General features: G+C 43.8%; 1 protein-coding gene across 7 annotated transcripts in view; it reads left to right on the top strand.

The window, feature by feature from the left end:
* Window positions 1–18,178, top strand: part of LOC137432048 (microtubule-associated protein RP/EB family member 3-like) — a 97,936-nt gene that overhangs the window by 64,848 nt on the left and 14,910 nt on the right. For 3 of the 7 annotated variants that reach the window (XM_078783167.1, XM_078783169.1, XM_078783168.1), the window contains one exon: window positions 4,385–4,474. The exons of 1 other annotated variant lie outside the window; for it this stretch is intronic. Coding sequence is in view for 3 of the 6 variants with exons in the window: in XM_078783163.1 (XP_078639289.1) it covers window positions 8,926–9,035 (110 nt within the window). In the remaining 3 variants the exon portion in view is untranslated. Of the gene's footprint in view, window positions 1–4,384; window positions 4,475–8,806; window positions 9,036–9,236; window positions 9,305–9,342; window positions 9,418–18,178 lie in introns of those variants that run through there. 3 more of the 7 variants (XM_078783163.1, XM_078783164.1, XM_078783165.1) reach the window with 3 other exon arrangements.

Here is an 18,178-nt window from a genome sequence, read left to right as displayed (position 1 = left end):
GACCGGAGACCGCCGACACCGCCTCACCAAGGAGAACATTACCAAGATAATGATTTCAAACACCTACTTTAACTGTTCCTAAAAGGGTCTTGTCAATTTCTTCTAGTCCTCTACTTATCAAACTATGCGGTTGCAATAAAGGTACCTGAACGTCATTTTTTACCTGTTTACTAGCCCAGAGTGCTTAATGTTGTGCAGGAAAAAGCTTACCATTTTTTGTTCTTTTTTTGACTGATTTCTGAAAAACTTGGTAATAATAAAAAATGAATAAAACGGGGGAAAAAAATATTTCGGGATTTTTTCACATTAAAAAAAAAAAATCCCGCTTTTCAAAACATAAAAGGCCTATTTTCTTAACATTAAAATCCGTAGTCTAGCTTATAAGAAACGCCTACTTGAGCTTGTTTCTGCCAAAGGGGGCAATACCACCTATTAGAGCCAAGGGTGTACTTACTTTTTCCACAGAAGGAAATGGCATCTCTGTTAGTTTTGTGTTGAATAAATTATTGCAAAGTCAATTTGTCATTGTATTTTGTTCAATTAGATAACCTTTATCTATAGATAGTTTCAATGAAGATCAAATATTGATATGTCCACATGTTAAAAAGATAAAAACATTTCATGGGGTGTACTTACTTTTTCCACATGTGAAATTTGCATTTATGTTTATTTAAATTATACAATGGACTACAAAATGTAAATGTTTCATGATATTTGTTATATTATATCTGCTTTATCAATATTGTTGAAATGAAGATCAAATAGCTATATGTTGAAAAAGTCAAAACTTTACATGGGGTGTACTTACTTTTTCACGTGACTGTATGTGCAAAATATCAGCATAGATATAGCAAACTTTGCAAACATCCAGTTGGGGGAAACTGTGATAAAGCAAGCCCTCACTTTATGGGACATTTTTTCCCATTGGATCTATTGTAAGAAAAGAAAAGAAAAAAACAAAAAAAAAACAGCAACAAGTAGAGCTACATTCAAAGTGCACCACCCCAATACCGAATCGATAAATCACATAACCCCTTTAGCACGACATTGCTGGGGCGCCTTAGGCGTCCGGTGATGCCGCTGTGCAGCACACGGAGACGGAATTGGGAGGAAGCGGTGTACAATAATTGATTGATTCATTGCATAATTAAAATTATTGTAAATTTAATTTCTTGGCTGACAGCATACCTAAACCATCACTGTTTCATCCGAATCTAACTTTTTGAAAATTAATTGAAAAAAATGAATAATCGATTAATTGATGAATCAATAATCAAAAATTCCCTTTAGCCAAATTACTTGGTCACTGTCATATCCAAATATCAGCTTCCTAGCTCAAAAGGTTCCTGAGATATTAGACCATGAGCCCAGAAGGTGTATTCAAGTGAAAAGCGCCGAAGCAACTGACCACGTGGGTTGAAAGGGTTCTACCCCCACATCACAAAAATGCATTGCTGCCGGGTCAGGGCCGGTGCCTTCCTGCCCAAATCGCCCAAAATAGGGACGCCATTACCGAAAATCCTATTTTCATCAATATCTGGAAAACTATACATGGCAGTATCACAAATCTGGTGTCTACACCCATGTTTTCATGGTCAATCATTATAAAAATGCATTTCTCCTTAGCCAGGGTTGTGTCTTTCCTGCCCAAAAGCACCCGAAGTGCCCAAAGTAAGGAAACCATTGCTGAAAATCCTATTTTCCTCAATATCTGGACAACTATACATGGGAGTATCACAAATCTGCTGTCTACACCCATGTTTTCATGGTCAAACATTACAAAAATGCATTTCTCCTTGGTCAAGCCCAAAAGCGCCCAAAGTAAGGATACCATTGTTAAAAGATCATACTTTCCTAATTATCTGGAAAACTATACATGATAATACCATATGCAAAAACAGTGTTTAGACTTTAAACACTTTTCTAAACACTATCTTGCACCACGTTTCTAAACATGTTTAAATTTATGCTAAACATGCTTAGGAAGTTGATGGCTTGCGTTTATTAAACAGACGGTGTTTATGAATTTGACATTTGTGTTTAGGTTTTAAACATTTTTAGAATTGTTTTTCAAGAAAAGCGTTTAAAGTCACAAATGACGTGTCTACACCCATGTTTTCATGGTCAGTCATTACATTGACAACATTTACAGTGTTTAAAATATCTAATTCACCATGCATTACCTCAACAATGGTGTATTATGGTATTTCCATCCAACTTGTGTCCTTAACTCACAACTTGCAGAGTCATTGTGCTTCAGAAGGAAAATAGTACTGTTCAATGACACGTCACCTTTTGATACAAACAATGGCATGCAGAACTTCCACCCAATTAGATGAGCTGATGGTTGTAGTAAACAAAGCCTGTAGTCACTGTGCTGCCCTCTAAAGTTTTTTTTTGTTTTTTTACTACGGATACCCAGATGTGTCCAATTTAATTTAATAATTTCGTATTATCACCATCTTCCGTGATCATGGTCACGTTTTTTTTCCACAGTCATTAAGCTGGCAGAATTTTTTTTTTCTGCTGTGGCGTCCATTTTGGAAGCCATTTTGGCCACCATCTTGAATTTTGTCAGATGGATACTCAGCAACATTGGAAATAATGGTAAATTTGAATTATTTGATCCCATAAACCTACCCATTGGCACCAAAATAACTGTACGAGATGCTGTACTAGAATGTGAGATATAGTTATTTTAATGTAAAAATAGCGGACATTGTGAAATTCAAAATGGCAACCATTGGAATAATAGAAAAAAAATGACACCAACCCAGCTGTGTTCCTTGGGGTTCAAGGAAATCAAAAACATTGGTGCAACTAGTATAGCAAATTTTGCAATAAAATCAAGACCTGTTACATAACACCATGTACGGTACAATATAATACACCATTGTTTAGATAATACATGGTGAATTTAGTCATTTTTAAAGCACTGCAATTGTTGGCAATGTAATAATTGACCATGAAAACATGGGTGTAGACACATCATTTGTGATATTCTCATGTATAGTTTTCCAGATATTGAGGAAAGTAGGATTTCAGCAATTGTTTCCTTACTTTGGGTGCTTTTGGGCGGGAAAAATATGACCCTTACTAAGGAGAAAACTGCATTTTTGTAATGTTTGACCATGAAAACATGGGTGTAGACAGCAGATTTGTGATACTCCCATGTATAGTTGTCCAGATATTGAGGGAAATAGGATTTTCAGCAATGGTTTCCTTACTTTGGGCACTTTGGGTGCTTTTGGGCGGGAAAGACACAACTCTGGCTGAGAAATGCATTTTTATACTGATTGACCATGAAAACATGGGTGTGGACACCAGATTTGTGATACTGCCATGTATAGTTTTCCAGATATTGAAGAAAATAGGATTTTCGGTAATGGCGTCCCTAATTTGGGCGGGAAGGCACCGGCCCTGACCCGGCAGCAATGCATTTTTGTGATGTGGGGGTAGAACCCTTTCAACCCACGTGGTCAGTTGCTTCGGTGCTTTTCACTTGAATAAACCTTCTGGGCTCCTGGTCTATATTGCCCAGATATTAATAAATATATAATAATTAATTAATTAATTAAATTGATATATGTGGGAAAATTACATGCCCAGACCAGGAATCGAACCCAGGCCCTTTGGTGAACTGTACCAGTGCTCTGGTACGTAATTAATTATTTCTATTCCTGTTCATTAATGTAATAATTAATTGATTAATCAAAAAATAAAAACTACCGTTTTTGCCAAAGCACGTGCTCACTATTGTGCCCAAATTTCAGCTTCCGAGCTCAAAGTATGGCTGAGATATCGTCCGGACTAACAGAGAAAACAAGAAAGAAAAAGAAAAGAAAAGCTGAATATGCCCTTTTTGGCGTGCGTCATCGCAGGCCCCCTTTCGCGTCTTGTGATGTCATGCAGCAACTGGAGATGGAGTAGGGAGGTAAATATGAAATGAAATTATAGGAAACAGGGAGGTGTACAAAAGTTGATCCACACTTTGTCAAGACCAGAGGAGATTCATCTGGAAATTTATTTATTTTTAAAATTGTATACATGATTGAGGCTTGTGGAAGAGCAGAGCAAAATGGAAAGGGGGAAACAGCAACAGAGGAAGAGTGAGATAAAGGGGATGGGGAGAAGGCCACATTAGGGGTGAACACGCTGAATGAAGCACAGCAGGATGGGGAACGTGGGGAGAAGACGGAAGAGAAACAATCCAGCTGATTATTATGGTGGGGGAGGGAGGAGGGAATCAATAACTTGGAAAAAGGAGAGCTTGGGAATGAGGTCATTTGGGGTACAAGAGATGAGTATGGATGGGACATGATGATCTGAGGAAGTGGTGAACAGCTGTCTGGAAGCCTATTTGGGGAACATGTGTGCCTTGCAGAGACCTGGAAGGGGCAGAGCTAAGAGGGCAGAGGATGCAAGACCAAAATGGAGGTGGTTGAATTGAGGCCACCCACCTACACTCTGTGATGTGAGTAACAGGCTTGGTCACTCAACTTCATCGAGGGATATCCCAATGTTTTTGAGGGCCTTGCTTTCCATGGCATTAAGAAGGGGAATGTGTGAGGAAGGAGTGCCAGCCCAGAGGGGAGAGCAGTACTCCAAGCTGTGAATGAAGGCCTTTAAGTTATCAAACGTTTAGATTGGCCAAAGAAAGGCCTTGCACAACGAAGAATTGCCAGTCAAAAGCTGGCTTTGGATGGCATCTTGGAAATATGGTCTGCCTGAGAAAGATCATGGCTGATGGTTAGGCCCAAAGGTTTTGAGTGACTTAACCTCTTCAAGTTGTTTGTTTATGAAGTAGATGGGAGAGTTAGACAGAGACACTGACAGACACGTCCTGGCGAGGGTCTGTAATCTCTAATTGTTCTTTCTTCTGTATTACCTTCACCACCAAAGGTGGATGGATAGAGGTTGTTTTCACCCCTGTCTGTCTTTGTGAACAAAATATCTCAAAGTTGTGGACGGATTTGGACGAAATTTGGCAGAGATGTAGACGTTGTGTATGTGACAAGGACGAAATGATTAGATTTTGGTGAAGATCCGGATTCGGATACTAGATTTTTTTTTTGTGATTCTTCACCATTGGGAGATAGGGCCAAAAACGATACATCGTGGGATTTCCGAACGTTGTGGATGGATATGGACGAAGCTTTGTGGAGAGGTTGTGTGTGTGTGTGACGAGGACTAATCGATTCCATTTTGGTGAAGATCTTAATATGGATTCGGATATGATTACAAAAAAAAAAAATTTCAGTGATTCTTCACCATTAAGTGATTGGGCTAAAACCAACATATAGCAGGATATCTCAAAAAGATATCGATGGATTTGGACGTAACTTTGTGGACAGGTTGTGTGTGTGACAAGGAAGAATCGATTCAATTTTGGTGAAGATCTGAATATGGATTCGGATATGAGAATTTTTTTTTTTTTGTGATTCTTCATCATTAAGTGATCGGGCTAAAACCAACATATAGCAGGATATCTCAGTTATGGATGTATTTGGACGTAAATTGGTGGACAGGGTTGTGTGTGTGACAAGGAAGAGTCGATTCAATTTTGGTGAACATCCGGCTAGTATAATTTTTTTTTTCGTAATTCTTCACTATTGGGAGATGGGGCCAAAAACGATATATTGCAGGGTATCTGAAAGTTGTGGATGGATGATTTTGATTAAATATGAGTCTGTATTGTGATTTTCTGGTCTACTCTGGGATGCAAAACGTAAACTGTTCACCTGGTGGAGGTATGCTTTCTTCCGAGTGCAGTTCTAGTTTGCAATGTAATGTTTCACCGGCTACTTTGTGTTTTAAAGGAATATTTTGCTGCAGCCAATTCTCCGATTAGCCATTTCTTGGGGTTTGGTTCTTTTATTGTTTTTTTTTTTGTGCGCAGCATTTGATGGCCCCAGCTGTTTGTTTTAACCAAGCCACCTCTTCTGTTTGACTTTCCGCTTCATTTTCTTTCGACACAGATGGATAGTTATTGAAATATGTTGGAACTTCTGATTTGTCGATGCTTCGAGCCAACTGTTCGAAGCGGTATTAGTTCTGCTGCTTTCCTGGTAGTGCCAGTGACGTGGGTATGCTTTCTTTCAAGACACTTCATCCACCATAACTGTGAACCAGATCTTTCGACAATATTCTCCGAATTTTTTTTTTTGGAACCTTAAATCCAACTTTGTTTTGCTCAATGTACAGGGTTGGACACAAGTCACAGGACACTGTTTTAGCTGCTTATACAAGATTTGTTTATACGATGTAATTATAGTTTTCTTTATTTATTAATTTTTTTCAGGTAATACAAATGATACATAAACAATCATGGTATTTTTATTTTATTTTTGTATTTTGCGTCGATTTTTCACACCGCACGTGTAGGAGATTATCTTGTGTGACAACGACGGATGTTATAGGGATGCACTAGATGTCTGAGGTATTGTAATTGTATTACTGTAAGATGTTAATTTTTGCAAATTGCATGTTGCTCTGCACCTGATTCCCAATTTTCTGAGACGTGTTTATTTATATTAGGATTCGGATTGATTATATGGACGTATTCGGACGAAAGGTGCATGGAGGTTATGTTTTCACCCCTGTCTGCTAGAACTTTATGAGTTGGGTGACGGTTTGTCTGTCTGTGAACAGGATATGTCAAAGTTGTGGAAGGCTTTGGACGAAATTTGGCGGAAAGGTAGTGTATGTGGCAAGGACGAAATGATTAGATTTTGGTGAAGATCGGTATCTCGATATAACAATTTAAGTGACCCTTCACCATTGAGGGATAGGGCCAAAAACGATATACAGCAGGATGTCTCAAAGTTATGGACGAGTTGTGACAAAACCAGGTGCATAAATTGGTTAGGTGATAAGAACAAGCTGGTTTGATTTTGGTTCAGGCCTGGATCCAGATACGACCTATCATTTTTTGAAAATCCTCTCTATCTCTTTGCTGATGACTCTACTCTGTCGCTCCATTCCTCATCCCTCAGATCGGCAGTCTGCAGCCTCCTCACTTTCTGCAGACCTGGACAAAATCAGACTGGGAAAACAAGTGGAACATGTCTTTCAATCCTGACAAATCTCACACTCTTACGATGTCTCTCCGAAAAGACCGACTGGACAACCCTCCCATCCACTTTCTGAATAATCCTCTCCAAGAAGTTCTGTCACTCAAGCTTTTGGGTCTCACTATCTGCCATGATCTTTCCTGGGAAAACCACATTTCAAATCTGGCCTCCAAAGCCAGTCGCCGACTGGGCAGCCTCCGTCGTGCGAAGTCCTTCCTTGGCACATCTGAGCTCCTCACCACATACAAGGCTTTCATCCGCAGCTCAATGGAATACTGCTCTCCCCTCTGGGCTGGTGCTCCTGCCTCACACCTAGCTCGTCTTCACGCTGTTGAAACCAAAGTATTCATAATCATTGGAATCTCCCGCGATGAAGCTAACTCCAAGGGCCTCTCACTCACTCACCGCAGGCAGGTTGGTGGTCTTTCCGTCTTCTACCGACTCCTCTCTGGCCTTGCCCCCCAGCTCTCTCTGGGCTCTGTCCCGCAAATATTCCTACAGGTCGCACAAGATCTGCCTGCAACCCTCTTATGGTTAAACTGCCAAAATCAAGACTCTGCTCACCTTCACTCCTTCATTCCTCTTTTCTCCTGCCTCTGGAACAAACTCCCTCACTCTCTTCAATCCCACTCCTCCCTCCAGGTCTTTAAAACAGCTGTTCACCACCATCTCTTATCTTCCCCCATCCAAAACCTTGATCTTTTCTACCCCCGCTAATTTCACCCCAATTCCACTTTTTTGAAATACCAACTTCTGTCCTGGAAGTCCTTGGTGTCCTTGTGTTTTACACTTCTCCAACCCCCCCCCCTCCCCCCCTTCCCACGCCTCCTCCCCCCAAGCCCTCTCCCTCCCACACATCTCCCTGCTCTCAAATGTTGTGTGCTCTCAAGTGTTTGTGTGCTTCCCCTTCTCTTGTCTTCCGCTCCCTCTTTTTATATATTTTGTTTGTCTGGTTGATTTGTTTGTGAAGTAAATGTCAGCTCTTTCACGAGCCTCGATTCAGTATACAAAAGTGGATACAAAGCGTAAACTGTTCACCTGGCGGAGGTATGCTCTCTTCTGAGAGCCGTTCTAGTTCAGACTCAAATCCCCATAACCACCACCACCCGACTTTTTTTTTTTTCCCCCAACCAACGTGTACTCTTCTCTGCATCTGAGTTTCTTTCCAAGGAACTTCAACGCAGGAGGCCATTCGGCCCATCAAGCCTGCGCAATGGTTGCCAACCTATGGTTTTGTTTTGGGCTGTGTCCTTTTTAAATGCTGGGCGTCAAAAAAGCAGCCCGTGCAATTTAAAGTCTATGGTATGACCCGGACTGGATTCGAACCACCAACCTCCCAGACCAGACTCTAAAACGATTAGTAGGTCTATTAAAGCAGACGCTCTTCAACTAAATGTCTAGTCTAATACACCTACCTAGTAATACACTGATAGTAATAATTAAATGTCTGCTTTCGCTTCTCTCCCCATTCCACCCACATTCAAATCCTCTTAATTTTCCCTTCATTGTTTTTGTTATACATTTTAATGTTAATTTTTCGTCCCGGTGCGCACGTACATAGAATAAAAACGACTCGATGATAGAGCTCTGCGCGCTCCGCCCACTTGCGTATCAGCTCACGTGACCAACGCTCTGCGCGCTCCGCCCATTTGCGTAACAGCTCACGTGATCAATGCTCTGCGCGCCCCGCCCATTGGCGCAGTTGCGTACTTGCCTTGGCTCCGCCCACTTTCGCCCTCTTGCTCACGTGACCAACGCTCTGCGCCGCGTTTGCGATCGATAATACCTTATTTATTTAATTGCGTGACGGTGTTGCCGGTTCGGGCATCGGGCTCCACGTTAATCCCGCACCATGGTCCCGGCACCGCTGCCCAGCCCGGTGCTCTCGCACGAACAAGATGCCGGCGCTGCAAGCATCATCCCGTTCCGCAAGCACACCGTGCGCGAAGAAAGGTCCTACAGGTATCGGCGATATCCGTGCGGAGTAGCGAGTGTCGTGCCGTTCGCTCGCGCAGGTTGCTTTTGGTTTTTGTGATTTCATCGTCATCTTCTTTTTTTTTTTCTTTCTTTTTTGTTAAATCGTCATTGGCTTTATTTGATCGGAGCACGCGAGGCGATGTTTCCATAAAATGCTAATGAGCCTGGATTGCCGTTGCCACGGTGATGTGACGTCACAGGACTCGGATGGGCAGTGCATGAAATATGCGCGGTCACGTCCGCCGTCGACGAAGGTGAAGAGTACAAACGATTCTGTGTAAATTTGAGGGTTTTTCACCTCGATCGTAACGATGATTCTCAGCGATGAGCGAAGTGTTGTATTCTAAATTTGCATGATAATGATGCGGTGAGGAACGAGTTAAAATCTGCATTCCGAGAATGATTTATCGATCCGTAGTTGAAGGTCAAGGATGTTTTTCCTTCAGAACGTCGTCGAACAAACGGTTAATTGTAATTTGCAATTTTAATCTTATTTTAAACGAATGTTACCTCATTCATTGTTAAATTAACGAGCAAGTATTGAATTTTTCTTTAGAAAAAGATTTAATTAATACTAATAGTAATAGAAACCGGTACCTCAGGATCACAGTACTGGGAGTCTGGGGACCATTGGTTAATTATTATTCATGATTTGGATTGGGTTAATAGTAGGATTTTTTTTAATTTCCAGATGACACAAACCTTATTACGGTAGCTCCCAGAGGAGGTGGTAATTAGATTCAGGAGAGTCTAGATACTTCAATAGATTGGGTAAACGATTGGCAGATGCAATTTGACTTTAACAGGTGTAAGGTGCTGGGGATGGGTTAGAACAATGAAAATAGAGATTACATGATTTAAGGAGCAATCTTGGAGTTTGTCACACAGGAGAAGGATCTGGGGATGGTAATAGATACGGGGGATGTGGGGAGGGGATGGTAAGCAGACAGGACAATGCCAAGCAGATATATTGGAGGCTTTTCATAGTTATCCCATAATGCCATGCACGCCGCCATGTTGGTTGTGTAGGAGTCTGGTGGGCTGAGTTGGAGGGATGCACGTGGAGTTGTTCGCTCTCGGGCAGAGCTTCATACCCAAGTTATAATTTGTATGATTCATACTGTAACTACCAAAGGTACCCAGTGTTGGCGGGCAACGCGAGGTCCCTCCCTCACCCCATTCCTTCCCCTGCCTTCTCCTACCCCACATCCCCTCCCTTCTCTCACCCTGGCCCCTCCCTCCAGACTCTCCTCCTAACTTACTCCACCTCACCACCCTCCTTTCCTCCGCACTCCCGGCCTCCCTCCCTCCGAACTGACCGGAATATAGAGATAGATAGAGAGAAGCGAGGAGGGAGCTAGGAAGGGAGGGGGGGAGCGGTGCCTCGTCACACGTCACAATGCACTCCGGGAGGGGGGAGCGGTGCCTCGTCACACGTCACAATGCACTCCGGGAGGGGGGAGCGGTGCCTCGTCACACGTCACAATGCACTCCAGGAGGGGGTCGGAGCAGGAGATATGGTGGGGAGGAGAGTGGTACACTTAGAAAGGGGAGGAGGGAAGGTTAGTGAGTAAAGAGAATATGTTGTGCTTGGTGACGACACATGTACCTGTGCACGCACACATCCTCAAACCTGCAACTATATCTATACTTTATTAGGAGGGGGGAGCGAGGACACACACACACACACACACACACACACACACACACACACACACACACACACACACACACACACACACACACACACACACACAGTAGTAAAGAGAATATGTTGTACTTGATGACTACACGCAGACACACATACATCTCCCGCATGAGGGCTTGTGAGGACCGTTGTGGCCAAGGCACCACTGTCTGTTTGAAGTTCCGTTGCAGTAATGTATACATAAAGTACATGAAAACGACAGCCCCAATGTATACCTTGAAACGAGGAATTCAAGTGAGAAATTATAGAAATTTAATTCAAAAATACATCAAGCCACAGAGAACACTATGTCAATTGATGCTTTTCACAGCTCAAACCAAGATGGCGCAACTCCAAACACGGTCGATGGATGTTATTATTTTTTTCTATGTATGTTGAAGTAACGACAGATGACCGAGTATGACAGCAGATCACACAAAAAGGGGAAAAATAAAATTTTACAACAATTTTTAGCAGGCGAGGTACCACATGACACCTCCAGCCCCAACACTGGGAAGGGGTAGGGGTGAATTGTATTTTTTTAAATTATTTTTTAAATATTCTCCTTCATTTCGGCCTCATTTCTCTTTATTCATTCTAATTCTTGCTTTTTCTTTATTCCCCTGGAGTTATCTATCTGTCTAAGACAGGTGAAATCTTGTACGCATTAATTGGTCCGTGAGAGGCCATCGTGGAAAATCTCATATAAAATTGCTCCAATCTCCTAATTTGAAAGCTGCCTCTGAAAACTGTCTCCTTTAAAAGCGATGTCCACAGTGATTTGTACGTATGCAGATCACACATTCGATGATTATTGAGGAAAATGAAAAAAAATAATTTTGAACTCCATCGTGCAGAAACCGTTGTGGCCTGTTCCAAGGCAAGGCATTTTAGCAGGCTCAAACAAAGCATAAGACCCCTGCGAGGGAGAGTGGGCTGACCAACGATAAAACCTGTTTTTGTTTAAATTAAATGAGCCAGTTGATTTTCTTCAAAAAGGGTGTTTACATTTACCCAAACATCCATTTTTCCTTCATGAACTCCCTCAGAGTTCCCTTGTTATGCATGCAAAGTTTTGGCCCATTACGTTTCATGATTTTGCAGTTATGGAGGACGTGCACATATTGCCTTTTATTACCATAGATAAAAACAGTTAAACTATCACTGTTGTTTAATCCTTCAAAACGCCCAACATGATATGGTGCCATAAATGCTGCAACAGTAGAGTTTTAAATAAACCAGGTTTGTTTTGGGGGGTGGGGGGGAATAGAAAATAACCCAAAATATAGTGGCCCAAAGCGCACCGAGTGTCACCTTCACCATTCAACCTCTGGCAATACAGTATTGAACGTCTCAAAACCACAAGTGGGATAAATGGATCAGAAGATAAGAGATTTCACTGACCAGCAATCTGCTTAGATAGTCTCAGGAAAAACCAGGTGAGCATGTTGGTGTACTGTAAGGGGGAAGAAGCAGATGACATGCTTGGAGGACAGAAACTTAGATGAGAATGAACGACTACAGTGTAGCGTCGGGAGAGATTTGAGAAGTTTTTCATGCCAAGAAAAACAATTTCCAAGAAGTCCAGATTTAATCAGACTGCAACAGGTCTATGAGGCAGTAGACTTGTTTGTCACATCCTCATATTCTCTCGGTGAAAACTCCAATTATGGGCCACTTCATGATTAGCTAATCATGGACAGATTAATAGTTTGTCAAGTGTCTCAGACACCAAGCTACCTGACAGATCTCAGAAAGCAACTAAACGCAGACGGTGTGTACTCAAAAGTGATAGTGCACAGAAGGATGACCTGATGATAGCAGACCGGACGAGTGCTGCAACCACTTCTGGACAGAACAGTCTTAATAATGCACAATGGACTTCTGCTAAAGGAAACAAGGTTAGTAACTCCCTCTGCGATGAGACGGTATTCTCAAAAAGCCACATGGATATCAGGGTGTATTCAAGGGCAGAGAACGTGCTAGACTAGCAGTGTGGTGGCCAGGGAGGGCTAAGCTGTCATCTTTAATATTAACTGGTTCTGAATTGCAGAAGATGCATAAAAGAAAGAAGAAATTACTTGGTGCCTTTAATGCTGACCAAGCTACCTGATCGACCTTGGCATTGGTTATTGGGGCAGACATGTTCACACAACAAAAGCAACTACTTACTCGTAGCACAAGATCTGCAGCCGTAGTTGTCCATCCAAAATCAATCTTCACTCGGCGTATCATTCTGGAAATGCTTGTTACAGATGACAGTCTACAGTTTTCAGGGACAGACTTTGCAGTGGACTATGGGTTTAGCCATGTGACCAGCAGTCCCAAGCACGCTCGGAGCAATGGAGAGGCCGAGGGAGCGGTTCACAGTTTATAAACGAGAACGGCACTCAGTAGAGAGCTTACCTCCGCCAGGTGAACAGTTTACGTTTTGTATCAGAGTAGACCAGAAAATCACAATACAGAATCGTATTTAATCAAAATCATCCGTGCACAACTTTTTGAGATATCGTGCTATGTATTGTTTTTTTTTGTTTTTGTTTTTTGTTTTTTTGTATACTGAATCGAGGCTCGTGAAAGAGCTAACATTTATTTCACAAACAAATCAACCAGACAAACAAAATATATAAAAAGAGGGAGCGGAAGACAAGATGGGGAGAGAAGGGAAAGCACACAAACATAACATTTGAGAGCAGGGAGATGTGTGGGAGGGAGAGGGCTTGGGGGGAGGAGGCATGGGAAGGGGAGGGGGGGGGGGAGTGGGAGAAGTATAAAACACAAGGACTTCCAGGACAGAAGTTGGTATTTCAAAAAAGTGGATTTGGGGTGAAATTAGCGGGGGTAGAAAAGATCAAGGTTTTGGATGGGGGAAGATAAGAGATGGTGGTGAACAGCTGTTTTAAAGACCTGGAGGGTGGAGTGGGATTGAAGTGAGTGAGGGAGTTTGTTCCAGAGGTGGGAGAAAAGAGGAATGAAGGAGTGAAGGTGAGCAGAGAGTCTTGATTTTGGCAGTTTAACCATAAGAGGGTTGCAGGCAGATCTTGTGTGACCTGTAGGAATATTTGGGGGACAGAGCCCAGAGAGAGCTGGGGGGGGGGGGGGGGGCAAGGCCAGAGAGGAGTCGGTAGAAGACGGAAAGACCACCCACCTGCCTGCGGTGAGTGAGTGAAAGGCCCTTGGAGTTAGCTTCATCGTGGGAGATTCCAATGATTCCGAACGCTTTGGTTTCAACAGCGTGAAGATGAGCTAGGTGTGAGGCAGGAGCACCAGCCCAGAGGGGAAAGCAGTATTCCATTGAGCTGTGGATGAAAGCCTTGTATGTGGTGAGGAGCTCAGGTGTGCCAAGGAAGGACTTCGCACGACGGAGGATGCCCAGTCGGCGACTGGCTTTGGAGGCCAGATTTGAAATGTGGTTTTCCCAGGAAAGATCATGGCAGATAGTGAGACCCAAAAGCTTGAGTGACAGAACTTCTTGGAGAGGATTATTCAGAAAGTGGATGGGAGGGTTGTCCAGTCGGTCTTTTTGGAGAGACATCGTAAGAGTGTGAGATTTGTCAGGATTGAAAGCCATGTTCCACTTGTTTGCCCAGTCTGTGATTTTGTCCAGGTCTGCGGAGAGTGAGGAGGCTGCAGACTGCTGATCTGAGGAATGAGGAATGGAGCGACAGAGAGTAGAGTCATCAGCAAAGAGATAGAGAGGATTTTCAAGAGAGTCAGAGAGATCATTGATGAAGACAAGAAAAAGCACAGGGCCCAGAACACTGCCTTGGGGAACTCCAGCCTGAACAGGAAGAGGAGATGAGAGAAACCCATTCAGGGCCACACGTTGACTACGACTAGAGAGGAAGTCCGCCAAGCATGCGTGGAGATTTCCATGGATACCAAAGGAGGAGAGTTTGGTGAGCAGAGCGGGGTGCCAGACCGTATCGAAGGCATGTGATATGTCAAGGGAGACGGCTCTAATTTCCTGTTTGGCATTAAGGACCTCCATCCATTGTTGAGAAAGCAGAAGCAGCATGTCCAGAATAGAGTGACCAGGTCTGAAACCAAATTGATGATCAGAGATCAAGCCATTGGAGAAGAGGAAAGATTTAATATCTGACGCAATGATGGATTCCATGACTTTGCTGATAATTGCGAGAAGGTTGATTGGTCTGTAGTTGCTAGGATCTGTTTTTGCACCTTTTTTGTGCAAAGCGGTGATGTTGGCTGATATCCAAGCAGATGGCAGATGACTTTGAGCAAAAGAGAGGGTGAAGAGAACAGAGAGAGGGAGTGAAAGAGCGGAAGAACAGGATTTTAGGACCCGTGGGCTGATGCCGTCAGGTCCAGTTGCAGAATCAGAGTCGAGGGTTGACAGAAACTTTTCCACCTTGTCAGGAGGAAAGGACACAGAGTCCAGGAGCAGCTGGGTACGACTGGGTACGGTGGGTACAGAGAGGGATGGGTTTGGGACACAAGATTTAGAGGCAAACACAGAGTTGAGGCATTAAGCTTTTTCACGTGCGGAGTCAGCCGTGTAGCCGTTTGAGGTGAGGGTGGTGAGGGAGGGGATGGAGGGGGAACAAACACCAGAAACAGATTTGACCAGACGCCACCAGGATTTGGAAGAGGGAGACAGATAAGAGAGTTCGGTCTTGAGAATGGAGAGATATTGTTTCCTGGCTCTCCTGAGGGTGGACACACACTTGTTTCGGGCTTTGTGAAAGGAAATGAGATTTCCTTCCGTTGGATTTGCTTTCCACGAGACGAAAGCAAGTTGTTTCTGGGCAACATCCTCACCACAAGATTCCGTGTACCATGGACGGGAGGAAGGGTATGACAACTGAAGACGAGATGGGATAAATCTGTGCATGAGAGAGAGCAATTTACTTTGGAAGAATTCCCAGGATGAGTTGATGTCAGAGGCGGTCGAGATGGGAGACCAGTCCAGATGATTGATGGCTGCTTGAAGACCGTGCCAGTTGGCCTGAGTGAAACGCCAGACTCGTCGACGCTGAGGAGGCTCTCTGAGAATGGTCAGAGAGATGTCCACTTTAACAAGCACATGATCAGATGAGCCGATTGGAGCAGAAGAAGAGCAGCAGACATTTTCAGGGAAATTAGTCATAACCAAGTCCAGAAGAGAAGATGTTCCATTGACTGAGATCCGGGTCGGGAAATTGACACATTTGTGTCGGTCCCAGTGAGTCGCAGAAGTCCTTTGCTGAAGAGCCATGGCTGGTGAGAGAGGTACCCAGCCAACTGGCATGGTGGAGATTTAAATCACCACATATGAGGAAGAGAGAGTTGGGATGGGTAGATAGAAGTTGGTCCATATTATCAGACAGCGAGATGTAGATGGAGTCATCACTGTTTGGTGGACGGTACAACACACATATGAACAAAAGGCGGGAGCGAAGGGGAAGCCGCAGCCAAAGGTATTCCTGGGGGTGAGGTGGGGAGAGAGCAGTGCAGGGCGAGTGAGGAAGAGTTTTTTTTATAAAGATAGCAACCCCAACACTCAGGACGAGGCTCAGGTCTATCATACCGGAGGAGGGAGTAACCTGGGAGAGATACCAAGGAATCAGAGACATCATGAAGGAGGAAAGTTTCTGTTAAGCAGATCACGGCTGGTTTGTCAGAAGCAACCTGTATGGAGAGATCAGTCAAGTTTGAGTGAAGGCCCCGGATGTTTGAGGTCCATACCGTTAATGAAGAGGAAGGGGGAGTATCGGATACAGAACAGGGGGGGGAGGGGTAGGGTAAGATGTGGAAGAGGAGGAAGACATAGGGAGAGCTGTTGAAGGTGTGTCGGAGATTTCAGAATAGCTTGGAGAAAGGGAAGAATGTGGCGGACAAAAGGTTTGATGGTGATTGGGTGAGGCACAGTGAGGTGTTATTTGAGGAGGGGGAAGAGCGAGGCAGAAGGTTGGGAGAGATGAAGGGGGAAGAAGCAGGGAGGACGCCTTGAGGAGGAGGGGTGAGAGGGGAGTCTAGGAGGGGAGGAGCGATGGAGAGTCTCGGAGGGGAGGGGTGTGGGGGGAGTTTAGGAGGGAAGGGGAAAGGGGGGAGATTTGAAAGGGATGGGTGATCGGGAAGATTTGGAGGGGAGGGGCAAGGGGGAAGATTTGAAAGAGATGGGTGATGGGGAAGATTTGGAGGGGAGGGGCAAGGGGTAGATTTGGAGGGGAGGGGTGATGGGGACGTTTTGGAGGGGAGGGGTGATGGGGAAGATTTGGAGGGGAGGGGCAAGGGGGGAAGATTTGAAAGGGATGGGTGATGGGGAAGATTTGGAGGGGAGGGGCAAGGGGGAATATTTGAAAGAGATGGGTGATGGGGAAGATTTGGAGGGGAGGGGCAAGGGGGTAGATTTGGAGGGGAGGGGTGATGGGGAAGTTTTGGGGGGGAGGGGTAATGGGGAAGTTTTGGAGGGATGGGGAAGATTTGGAGGGGAGGGGGAAGGGGGAATATTTGAAAGATTGGTGATTGGGAAGATTTGGAGGGGAGGGGTGGTGGGGACGTTTTGGAGGGAAGGGGTGATGGGGAAGATTTGGAGGGGAGGGGTGAGATTGGATTTTGAAAAGTGTATGATTAATGGGAAACGGACATTTATTGCAAAATGAGTTTCTTGAGACCTTCGAGGCAAAAATTCATTTGAGGACGCTGGAGGGGGTGGGTGGGTGGAGAGAAGGAGAGTTTAGGGAATGTATGAAAGAGGCACTGTAAGAGATGGAATTTTTTTTTGGAATGAATAGATTTGGTGAATAAGTCAAAAGCATCCTTTTATAGAAGAAGAAGAAAAAGGTGTTATAATATACCACAGAATACAGTTCTTCAGGGGAAAGTTTAAACATTTTTAACAACGTGATCACGAACAACGTGGTCGAAGAACGAACGAACAAATAAGAACAACGAATAAACGAATTAGAGCAGAGAAGGAAATATATATATATATATTTTCTTAGTTGAGATTTTAAACAAGGAAGTATGGGGTGAAAGACTGGGACAAAAAACAGGGAACGAAAGTAATTGCAGCGCAATCGACGCACCGCTGAGAGAAAAACAAGGCCCCAAGGTTGGACACGGAAACCGACTAGGCCTCAGAATACGCGGCACGAATTAACCGACGATTTTGTATGCAGGTACGAAAAATCAACACCGAGAATCTTACCAAAGACACACCACAAGTACACACACCGAAAGATAGATACAGCCACGACAAAAACACAACTGTGAAAAAATTACTTAACTTCGAAAGCGTGAGCGCATGGACAGCCTCGAAAGAAACGTGACCTCCCAATTTTTGTTTTTGGCTCTATCTCCCAATGGTGAAGAATCACTTTAAAAAAAAAAAAAACATCTACTAACCGGATCCGAATCCGGATCTTCACCAAAATTGTCCTCATCACATGCACTACCTTTATGCCAAATAAGTCCACAACTTTTTGAGATATCTTGT

This window comes from Myxine glutinosa, chromosome 8, assembly GCF_964187855.1.
Source record: "Myxine glutinosa chromosome 8, kmMyxGlut1.1, whole genome shotgun sequence".
Taxonomy (NCBI): Eukaryota; Metazoa; Chordata; class Myxini; order Myxiniformes; family Myxinidae; genus Myxine; species Myxine glutinosa.
This window is presented reverse-complemented; position numbering and strand designations above follow the sequence as displayed.